General features: G+C 39.2%; 1 protein-coding gene across 6 annotated transcripts in view; it reads left to right on the top strand.

Moving 5' to 3' along the window:
- The window catches only part of ADAMTSL3 (ADAMTS like 3), a 189,542-nt gene that overhangs the window by 112,258 nt on the left and 65,220 nt on the right, over positions 1-12,064 (top strand). For all 6 annotated transcript variants that reach the window (XR_007507472.1, XM_049812196.1, XM_049812199.1 and 3 more), the window contains exon 8: positions 6,895-6,969. Coding sequence is in view for 5 of the 6 variants with exons in the window: in XM_049812196.1 (XP_049668153.1) it covers positions 6,895-6,969 (75 nt within the window). In the remaining variant the exon portion in view is untranslated. The remainder of the gene's footprint in view (positions 1-6,894; positions 6,970-12,064) is intronic.

Consider the following 12,064-nt stretch of genomic DNA (forward strand, 5'->3'; position numbering starts at 1 on the left):
TGTTTTCTCTGTCATAATTCAGTGGCTCTTGAAGAGTTCTTAAAGATGAAGAAAGACTATTCTGGGGAAAGATGTCGGTTATGTCAAGTTTTGGTTTTATCTCGCACTTCAGTAGACTAGATTATATGAATGAATTACCATTCATGTAAGCAAAACAGTACACATGGTACTACAATCAGAACTTTTGATGATTTTCTTGGTATTGTGATAGTGCCAAAATCTTTTTTTTGGGTCAAGTTGTTCGACGCTATGAAAGCACTTCCACATAATCATCCCCTGTGTGAATGAAATGTGGAAATAAAGCCATGTTTTCTTTGTGCTAATGTATCAGTGAAGGGAGACACAATATCTTCCAAATAGTCATTTGGAAGCTTTCAGAACTAGCTTTGAGAAGTAAAATATCGACACGTGACAGATGTATTTAAGAGGGAGCTTGTAGGGTTGTGAGCAGGAAGTAAATTTTATTGTGCAATGAGGCAAATTAAAGAATTGAAAGGGAAGCAAGAGCCAAAGATTTTATTATTTTTTTAAAAAAAAAAGAGACAGACATCAGACATCAGGGAAAATAAAAGTGCCTAGTTATCTTGGTCCTTATTTTATAAAAAGAAATGTAAGTATTGATAGCGAATTATTTCTCGTAAAGTTCATTTTATTATCTTTTTTTATATGTTTTTACATAAAATGAATGCCTTTCTTTGATGGGAAAGCTAAACAGCACTGAAAGAAAGCTTACTGTTTTGCAAATATGAAATGAACTGTCATTTCAAAAGTTCTTTATTTTTTCCACTAACACTTAATTGCCTTTGAAAGACAAAGTAAGTTAGACTTCGGCCAGCAAGCCAGATTCTAACATTCTGGTAAAATGATTAAAGGTTTGACTAATGATATTCAAACAAAGAGTGTAATAGGTTGTAAAATGTACCATCCCATTGGGAAATGAGGTATCATGGGCCTGATGTTTCTAGTACTATATGCATGGAACTCCCATTAACTCCACTGCTCTTTGTGCACATGGAAAAATTGTAGGATTGGGCCCTGATGTCTGCTTTCTGCACCATTATTGGCAAGAAATGGTAGGAAAGTGTTCTGGTTCTGGTACCAAGGAAGAAGAAAATATGCTGGTTCTGAAATTAACAGGGAGTGAAGTTGAAGGCACAGACTTGTCCTAATCTGGTCTACTTTGATTCTCAAACTGTTTGATACTTGCAAGTTTTACCTTTCTTAACTTTTTGCTAAAAGCTTCATACCAAAAGTTTCAATGTCGATAGCTTTGTAATTGTTCAAATTTCTTCTTGCCATGCGTTTTATTTCCTATGGCACTTGTGTAATTTACCATTGGTCACTTCCTGTCTCATGTTTGTATGTTATCATCCCCAAACACACTTAACCAATAACCTAATTTCACTTTGGTCATTTATCTAAACAGAGGCCTTCTGCAAGGCTCCCTGTTCAGTATCATCAGCCATCTGTTTTGTGACAACTTGCTACCTTGCATCTTTTTCCCTTTGAAATCAATATACATGGAGCTAGTAACCCCTGCTGTCAAGGTTGCCCGATACTTTATATGAATGATTTTTTGCCAAAATTCAGCAGTTTGGTTAGAAACTTTCCATGCCAGGTGCTGAATGTTTTGGAGAAAATTCAGCCAAAACAACTTAGCATATTCCAAGGACACAGAAGAGGAAAAACATGTTGTTTCCCACTGTCAAAACATTCCTGAAACCTTTTCTTTAATATGTCTTAACATCCCCCATTGTTAGACTTGATCACAGATTAGGGATTTGAAATTTGGCAGGCAATGGTCTTCTGGTCATGGACAAGTCTTTTGCAATATCTGTGAATATCAACACATATTTTACTGCAACCCTTCAAAAAACCCCAACCTTTTCTTTCAGGCTCTGTAGAGGCTTCTTGGATCTTAACATCTGACATTTCTGAAAGCTTGTCCTTTTAAGTGTCCTCTAGCTTGTTACATGTCCTAACTGCAAACAGATCATATGTATGCAATCTCCTTAGAATAAATTAACATGTTGCTTTTTCAGCGCTAAGCTATTAAAAAGTGTCCTTGAGCTTGCTCATCCTTTCTACTTTGCTGCAGTGTAGAATGGGTACTGCGGGAGGAACTCTATGATGCCTCCTGCCTCACATTCAGGCATTACAGAAGAGATTTTGTGGAGAGCTTTTGACTCTCCCAAGCTTCAGACTTATGACTGGGGGTGATGAGATCACATGAGGAGAGGGAAAGACAAGATGAGACTAGCTGAACAGAAAAATTTGACATTAGTTCATATAGTGAGGGAAAGACAGATATGAGAAGGTGGGAGGAGGACCTAGGACTGGCTGTACTGATATATTGGGTCAAGGAAAAAGAGGAAGAGCGGAAGGTTGAGATTAGATAAGGAATCTGGGGTGGGAGATGGAGTCAGAAACACTCGGAAAGGAAGGAGAAAAATCAACTGTATGTGAGCCAGGAGAGGGAATTGGGACTGGTTTGGCAGCAAAACTGTGTGTGGGGAGGGATAGAAAGCCAATACATTAGCATTTCAATTTGGATAAAGAGTATGTTTTTTGAAGCAAATTTCGTCACGGTCCTAACATACAGCTCATGAGTTCACATCATGGAATGGTCTTGGAAAGCATAAACTGGATTTTTTGGATGAAGCTGAACCGGAAGATGTGCCCCAGAAAAGCACCTAATGTTCTTCAACAGCTACTGAATATGCAGTCCATGGGGTCAGACTAGAGTTAGTCCAAAGTGAAGCACCTGCAGTGTGTATAGTGTGGATGCTGGGTCTTCAGCACCAACTATGTCAGTCTACACATCTGTTTAGTTTGGTTGGTTTACTTGGCTGTTGTAGGTAGTATGAAGCCTCCTTTACTTTCCTGATCTCTCTTGTCTTACTTGGAGAAATTCCTGTGTAAGAGCATTGGCTATTTCATTATTTATTTCACACTGCATTTCCTTGAGATCCATTGCTTACTGTGTGTCTGTACATTTTCTCCAGTGCATACAAATTTTAGAAGAGGTGACTGGAAGTAGAAAGAAGTACGTAAGTCCAATGAATTGAGGCCACACTGTCTCAAAAGCAGATTACCACACCTTAAAAATACTTACTCAAAAATGCAAAGAAGTGGCACTCTCAGATGAAGAGGCAGCCTTGAGTCATAAGACCAGTGGACAGAGGGATGGAGGTACAGAGGAGTGGGAGAGTGTGAGACTGGAGAGGAAAGGACTCAAGGAGAGAAAGGATGTGCCCATACAGATTTTGCAGTGTGACTTTTCAGGGTCAAGATATATAACTGCTGCTTTCAGTAGCACATAGCTGTCTAGTTCAGCTGTCTCTTAAAAAGTATGTATTTGGCTTTGCACAGATTCTTGTCATTAGGCAGGTCAGCACATATCCCAGCACCAATGTCTCCTGAAATTACGCCTAATGTTAGGGTGGATGAGGGAAGTCACTGCAGTAAGACTCCAAACATTTTGAGCTTTATAGTTCCCTTGTGCTGGTAGTTGTTCCTGGACTATTGTTCTTTGTCTTTTGAGAGCACATAGGCCTTTGATCAGAACTGGAGGACCAGCAGATAAGTGCTGAGCAAATACATGGAAAGAAACAGTTTTTATAGACCTGAAATAAACCCTCTGCCCTGGTGTAAGAGAGAGGAAAAAATCCCAACTGGCCCATATGTGAAACAGTAAATGGGTCCACCATGGCCCACATGGAAAAATAAATAAAACCTGCTGAATTGGATTGAGCTCAGGAATGTGGCTCCTTTATTTTGATCCTGGGGATTAGCTCCCAGTCTTACCATAGCAGGGACTCTGATCTTGCTCTCATTGAAATCCAAAATCTAAATCCACATTAACACCATAGAAACAGGATCAAACCTTGCCATCTAAAGTAAAAGCAATCCAGGAGCTTAATCAGCAAGTGCTGTGTGTAACATGCACACACATTTGCTGAGAGAGTCCCTGGCTAAGAGTAGAAAGCCCATTTCAAGCAGGTGCTGGAAAAAGATGACCCACATGCCCTCGGCAATCCCTACAGTAGAAGTAGTGTTAGAATAGAGAGACAATATCTCACCTGTTTCTCAGTTTTTGCAGGTCAGCTATATGACTCTAAAATCAGATTTTACAGTCTAGTGTTTCTGCATGTTCCAGATGATTTGGGGCTTATTTGTTTTCAGCTTTAGACAAAAGTCAGCCATTGACTCTCAGAGATACATAAATAGTATAAAGGGGGGGGGAAGATAATAGCAAATTCTGAGTATAGATTTCAGGGTAGCAATTTCCCCTTATGTTTTCATGAAAGTTTGCTGCTTTTAACAGTGTGGATCCTACTGATTTAATGGGAATTGTACAGCATAACAATTTTTAAATGGGTTTACAGGGCCTTGTGTTCCTTTAAGAATGTGAATTTTATGCTTCAACTGAGAACTGGAGACCTTTGGAAAATATAGTTTTGGAGCCAGATCTGGACAATTGTAACTACTGTTTTGAAGGAAGTTAAAGCTCTCCTCAGGAGAAGGTGGAGTCCCTTAGGTCAGCTCTGTCCCATATTCTTCCAATTCCCTATCTCGGTTCAGAATTCCAAAAATCTCACTTTTATTTTTTCCTATAATTTACTTCATCTCATGGAAAGGCTGCCCTCGGTCATAATTATCTCAGTCAGGTTACAAGAATCTCCTGCTGTTGGATTTCTTGACAGGTCTGTGGGGCTGCAGAGGTTGAACATTGCTGTGGTGGTGAACTTAGTCATCTCCTCTAATGCAAATAAAATACTTTCTGGTAATATTGTCTCCGCCGCAGAGAAACACCAAATTTAGCACCCCCATGAGACTTTTGGACCATATCAGAGAGTGCTTCGGTGAGGGTGGAATGTCTGTAGTACTGCTAAAGGAATGTGAAGCATCCTGAAAAGGGATCAACAAGGCCTGCCGAGGCGAGCGGAGCTTGCCGTAAGGAGGTGGAGGACGCAGAGCAGAACGACCCTGGTCGTTCTCAAGAGGAGCAGTCCTACACATCTCTGCACATCTGCAAATCTGGGCCTCGTCTGTTCAGCACGGAGCGCCCTTGGTTCCACTTCAAAACAGCAGTTGCAGTATTCAGAACTGGTCGTAATCAGACTCTTATTTGAGGTTTTGTGCTGTAACTGCTGGTTGGTTGTCAAGACGGGATACAATTCCTGACCAAGTAGGGACAGATGGGCCCCTCAAACCTGCTTTCTCTCAAATACTGTAGAGCACAGATGAATTCAGTAGTTATTTCCTTACTTTAAAGATATACACATCCACTACCTTCTGGCTATCTTTAGCAATTCGCCTGATGAAAAACCAAGATGCAAAAAGATATTAAGTGGTTCAGTAGTTAATGTTTTTTCCAGGGCTCCTTAACTGTATTATTGTTCTTACTGTAGTATTTTGCACTCTGGTGGAATACCCAAGTATGAAATTAATAAAGATCATATTTTATTACATCCAAAATAAATTGTTATATTTAAATGACCTTCCTAGAAATTGGCGATATAAAACCTGTAACATAAGAAGGTGTTTATTTCAGAAAAAATAATTGCAGTATTTGCTTGAAGTATCCTGAACATTTGGCAGGATTTCATACTTATGCTAAGGAGATGTAAACCAGAAGCTGATAATTTAGCATCTACTGTAAAAGGGTCCGGTTTAAAGTGGAAAGAAACATTCTTCAACTACTTTTTAGTTAAAACTAAACTCAAATATTCCTCCTTTAAATATTGTGTGAGTAATTCTGGAGCCAATGTATCACTGACCTTCAACTTCCATTACTTTTTGAATTTGCAAAAATGAACTTCCTTTTCGCCAGCCCCTAGATAGATGTTAACACCATCAGTGAAGAGAGCACCCTCTGCGGGGTGTACCTGCGATGGGCCCATGTTTGCACGTCCTGCCTCAAAGATGATTTGCAGTTGGGCCGTGATGGAAATGGGAGACGGCATGTCGGCACTTCGTTGCTTGGACACTTCTCTTGTCCTTTTGTGGATATGCCTGCCGTGCACCGTGCATACCCTTTTTTGAGAGCACTGCTCTTGTTGGCGTGAAAGGCTCTGGTCTATTGATTTGACTGTTAACTCACTTTTCTGGGGCAAATCACAGATTTCCTACATTTGAAATGGAAAGTAATAACTTTCTGCCTTTGTAAAATGCACTGAAGTAAGTGTGTTGTACATTTATATATGAAGAGGCCATTCAGGCAGCCAAAAGCTGTTTTGTATTGACATGTCCTATTCAGGGCTGGTTTCGTTTATAGTTAATTTTAAATTGAGGCTCTTACTGGAAGAAATGATCTTATATGGTAAGTTGGATGCAGACACTCTCTTATAACATATACATTATAGCTAATATATATTTGCTCTTAACTGGTCTGTAATTGGTTAAGGGTTAGTGTTAAGTAGATGATTTATTTCCTGTAAGTCCTGCCACTTATTAAAGTTGTGACCTGCAGCAGGAAATGAGGTGTGGGCAAAATGAGACTGAACAGCTGCAGGTTTTTGTAAGGGGGAAGTACTACTTAGCAGATTCCTTATGTCAGTTCAGTGATTAGGAAATAAAACTAGGACAACAGAGTGTAAATATGTTCCTAATACACTACTGACATTTCAGTTGGTTTTGTTAATAGCAAATAATTTTCCAATAGTAAGAAAGATTTACAAGTCCATTCGTAGGTCTTAATAGTTGCATAGCATAGCAAACAGACTCAGTATATGGTACTTAATAAAATAACATATGATTATTTTTAATAGAAAAATTGTGAAACCTGTTAAACATTTTCTTAGACATGTTTGACAGTTTTCAGTCTAGTTATGTGATGTGCAAATTCCCTGATGCAAGATAACTTCTAAAACAGTTCTTTAATTTTCCTAGGGGAAGAAACGGTGATTGCTGTACCACATGGGAGCCGCAGTGTGAGAATTACCCTGAAAGGACCAGCACACCTTGGTATGACTGAGCTGTTTTATGTATTTATTCATAGGCAGAAGGTAAAAACAGAACCTTGTATCTGAACTCATCCAAACTTTGGGAATATGGGTAAGATCATGACCTTGATTCCTCTTCCTATCTTTAATATCCAGCCTGGAGATAGTCCTACAGAACACCGGAAGTCCACTTAGTAAAAAGAAATAGTATACATACTGGTGGTTTCTAAATTTATGTAAACCAGGGAATTATACAAGATGTCTAAAATACGGTGCACTCTTAAACTACATGCAAACAGTTGTGTCAAAATTACTTTCAAAGGCTTATGTGTGGGATCGGGACCACTCATATAAAACAGCACCAGATTTCTGTTGAAGTCTGAGGTAGTGTAAACAGTCCAGTTGAAGTCAGACTTGGTCAGTGAGCAATGTTCAAGGAAAAGTAATCTAGGTAAAAATGAGGCAAGATAAACAAAATACATAAAATAAACGACACAAGTCCTGTTTCCTTCTAATAATATTGGTCATGACATACCATCTATGAGAAACAGTTTGCTATTCTGTTAGATGTTTGTTTCCTAACATTTTCTGTAAGGCTGATGGTAGTATCTATGGTAACTTCTTTGTCCAGAGGCCTACTTTACATAAAGAACTAATTGTTTCAATAAGTGCGACTACCATACCAAGCAATGAAATAAACTGTTCATTTAACATTTTGAACATTTTTTTATTAGTAAAAGTGGAAGACTTAGTCTGAATCATAGAAATTGAAAGGACTTCTACTCCTCTGAGATATGTAAATAGAAGACAGAAATGCATTTTATTTGAAAATTGCTCATCTAGTTGTTTGCTTTGAAGAAAATATTGTCATATTCTTTCAAAAATTGAATAAGACTTCCACTTTAGAGCAGCTCCAGAGTGACAATAACTTCTAGATATAACACTGATATCAACAATGTACAAACCTGAACTTATCTTGAAATAAATAGTATTCATGTAAAACTGTTGCAAGGGACGTGTGAAGGAATGATCCTGACCAGTTCAGGTCAGGACTCTTGGTCTTTCTTAAGTAGTTCTGCAGAAGGAAGTTTTTGTTTCAGCTTTGTATGAGGAACGAGTACTAGATTCAGTGCCTCCTGGGGGGTTTCTGGAAAGCTCCTGAGGAATGCAGCAGCAACTCAGTAACTAAGTACAGAGTGCTCCTGGCTTCTTACCCAGGGTGGTTCCGTAAAGAAGCTGTGGCTTGGCATTACCTTTGTTAGCTAGTTCTCTAGCTGGACGAGAATTGTCAAATGTTCCTTTAACCACTTCCCCCAGCACATCTGTTTGCAAATCTGTGAGGATTTAGACTTTTTTTTACCTAAAATTAAAATGACAGAGGTGAAAAACAAGTGAGAGCTGTTGTGGGGAAGGAGGTGGAAATTGCTTCTGGCTTCATAGCCAGATCTTCAAGAACTGCTATTCTAGGGGATGTGCTTTGGGAAAGTTTGCTTGTCTGCCTTTCTGCCTGTACGTATGTTTGTGGGTGTTTGTCACTTAACAGAAAATATCAAGTGATCTTTGCTCTGCAACTTCATTAACTTCTGTGTGAGTGTGCTGGTATAGAGGCAGAATTTAAAAAAAAAAAAAAAAAAATCACCTATAATTACAGGCTCCATTTGTCAGAGACGTTCTTCCTGGCTTGTAAAGAGTTGAATTTAACAGGTGGAGCAGGGACTACCTATTGTAGAATTCTCTACTGCCTCCTGTTGCCAGTATATGTTTGCTCTTCAAGTTAGCAGTAGTGTACACTCGAGGAGCACTATGGAGTGTCTGGCGCTTTTCCCTATATCTTGTGTTCTTTTGTGCTTCATCTTGGGCTTTATGATCTGCTCTTGTTCCAGGGAAACACAGCTGCTGGATTAATCAAAAATGGCAATGTGGTTGGAGATGTAGCACGTAACAGATTTGAAACAAATAATTCTCTGAACGTTGTTTTACAATCAGCAGCTTAGTGTTTTAGGAAAGACTGCATTTCTTTGTAGCTGGTAAGAATAAGTATTTGTTTGTGCGTATAGACACATTAAGACAGACAACAGATTCATCAGAGAGCAAAGGTGTTACTTTGGGTTTTTTGCAAATAGGCCCCTTTTGTATTTCTGTCTGCTTGGGTTTTGTGAATGATTTGGTGGAAAATAACCAAATAATTAGTACAAAAATGGCTATGAATAAAATGTTTCATTGTGTTGGTTTTGGTTTTGATTTGGACTATATTATGGCTTTTCTAGCAGTTGTTTTAAGAGCATTAGAATCAAAACAAAAACTGAAAGTTCCTTGAAATTAATCCTCCAGCAGAAGAAACAGGAAAACCAGAAGCTAATATTTTTACAAGTGGCTAATGCTAGATAACTGAGTTCATGAACTTAAGGGAGTTAAGCTTAACTAAAAGGAACTGAAACTCTTTTTTGCCTTTTCGTCAATTTCTTCTCTGCTTGCAGTGATTTGCATTACTTGACAGTATTTAGCTATACATCTATGCACTGCTTTGTCTTTTGACACATGCTAAGAAGACGACAAAGTTGCTTGCATTTTGAAAAGAATACATGTTTTAATTTGGGCCCCTGTATTGTGCTTTCTACGAATGAATCGCATGGAAAAGAAAGAGCTTTTGTGTAGCAACATGATTTGCTCCTTCTTGCACTGGGAGCAGGAGCTATTTCCCTGGGAATTCTTCCATGTGCCTCTCTACACAGCGGGGTATCTGCAGGGGGTTCCCCATGCCACACTGCCCTGCTCCTGCCTGCCACTGAGTATGGGAGGCTTTTGCAGTGGGTCTTCCATCTACAGCTAGGCAAGGCATTTCCATGGGGAAAACACTCTTTTTATCAAGATAAGGGAAGTAACACAAAACCAGACAGTTTTGGGTCTTTGGCACCAGTGATTATCTTGTTAGGCAAAGAAAGAGGTGAGCACTCAAGAGAATTCCCTGTCCTTTTGACTCTGCACATCTGGAGTCCTAAAGACCCCTCAAGGAAATGTTTCCCTAACTTAGGATGGGGAAGCTTACTCCTGACGTCAAACTTCCCAGTTCTTCAGGATTACAGGACCCTGCAGAACGAATAAATGTTTGGTGAATTCTTTTCTAAACCTTGCCTATAAGCCAGTTGGTGAAACCTGTGTTCCCAGTTACTGCTCTGAAATCAATAAAGTAGTTTCTTGGGGGGATTCCCTAATAATAGTTACTATGTTATGTATGTGTCACATACACTAGTGCTTGGTTTCACTCTGTTTTAGAAGCCTGTGATGATAAGCACTAGATACTACTGAGCAGGAATATATTGCATCTGAGGTTATCTGTTGTGCTGTGGAATAGCGCTTCATCTCCCTCTGTGACACACTTCTGGGAAAATCTGAGCAGCTGTTCTAAGCTTCACTGATGTGACCTCCAGAGATACAAGCCATCACTCTATAGTTGGACCTTGCAAATAAATACATGCTTTGGATTCAAATCTAGTGTAGCTCTACCATAAATGTATGTCAGCTCTTGGTGAGTTATCATATTGTTGGTTGCTGAACAATATTCTTGGTTTGTGCTTAGAAAAACATAAAAATTCTTTTTTATTAAGAAAATTAGCATAAAGACTGTAAAGTAATACAGCTCGGGTCCCCATCTTCAATATCTTTTTGCAGCTGCCAGATGTCTTGCTTTGCAATCCTACATGCTAGTTTTGAAGGGGTCCTGTACTGCTGAGGATCCTCCTGACTTTATGAGGAGTTGGAAGTACTTGAGATTTGCTGATTTGACTCTTAGTCAACTAAATGATAGAATAATAGGCATCATGCATTAATACTTACTGTTAAGCAGTGTAAGTTTGGGGTCAAGGCTTGCAGAAGCTTAATCCAAGAATGCTGAGTTCTGGATATTTAAAAGGTTATTTTGTAATGCAATCGGGAAAAAAACTTCCGTAGAAGTAACAAACAGAAATATGTAATAATCCTCTAAATAATTGATTTCTCTGTCATTTGTTTATATCTATCTGTTCCTAATGGAAACACATTGGACAATGGGGCACTTTGATTCCCAGAGGTTCATTTTTCTCTCTTTGACAAAGTACATTTGAGTCACCGCTAGATTCCTACCCTCTGATCAACATAAAGTCATTTCCTACAAACATATCCTTCCTTAAACTTCCTTCCAGCCATGTATGTGATCGTTGCTGTACCTATAAGCATAGTGGAACCTGATGCTTAGAAACTTGGGATAACGTTGGTACCTTTTCAGGAAGCTGATTTTTTCTACAATTTCTTCACCGGCTTTGTTGGGGATGCTCTAGAATACATTTGTATTTTCAAAGATCTTAAGGAGGAAAACAGTAATGATGGACTGCAGCATTCAGAGTATGTTTTCAGTGCAGGTAAAACCAGATGCTCTTAGCCTAAATTATCTAGCCTGAATTAGGTAACTCAGTTTAAAGTACCAAAAAAGGCAAGGTAGCTGGAGAAAGAGGGTATTTATAGCTCATCAAAAGGTTCCTTTTAGCTTGCCTTGAGCTCATCTGAGATTCATGCCTTTCTCATGCAGTCCTCTGACAGATTGTAACCAGACCAGTGTATTTCAAGTCGTGCATCTTGCTGTGCCTATACGCTATATTATGCAGAGCCTAAAATTCTACTTTCATTATGAATATCTTCCTTTAGCTTTGTCCACTTATAGTTCAGTCAGTTTGCTGGAAGTGACTCAATCCTAAAATGCTTCATCTGTCTTCTGGAGGTTGTTGGGCTGTTAGTTTAATCTGTTTCCAAGGAGTGCAGAACAGCTCAGAAAGGGTTTTCACCACCACCTGCTCTGAGAAAGGGACATCCCTCCGGCAGTGCTGCAGCTACCCACCTCCCGGCCGTGCTTTCTGCTCACATGGGAAATATGCAAAGTTGAGTTAATGAGCTCTGGAATGGGTAGAGTGATACAGGTACTGAGGTGAGTGTTTGGTGAGTTTGACACCATTCAGGCTTCTCTGGAGACTGATTGCTGAAATTGCTAGGCTTTTGACTTGCATGGAAGTATGAGTTATTTTTCTGTGTATTGATTCTGTCTGTTTTGAGTTTCTTTCAGCTTGTCCTGCTGAAGCTATGCCTTTATA

Source organism: Accipiter gentilis, chromosome 10 (assembly GCF_929443795.1).
Source record: "Accipiter gentilis chromosome 10, bAccGen1.1, whole genome shotgun sequence".
NCBI lineage: Eukaryota > Metazoa > Chordata > Aves > Accipitriformes > Accipitridae > Astur > Astur gentilis.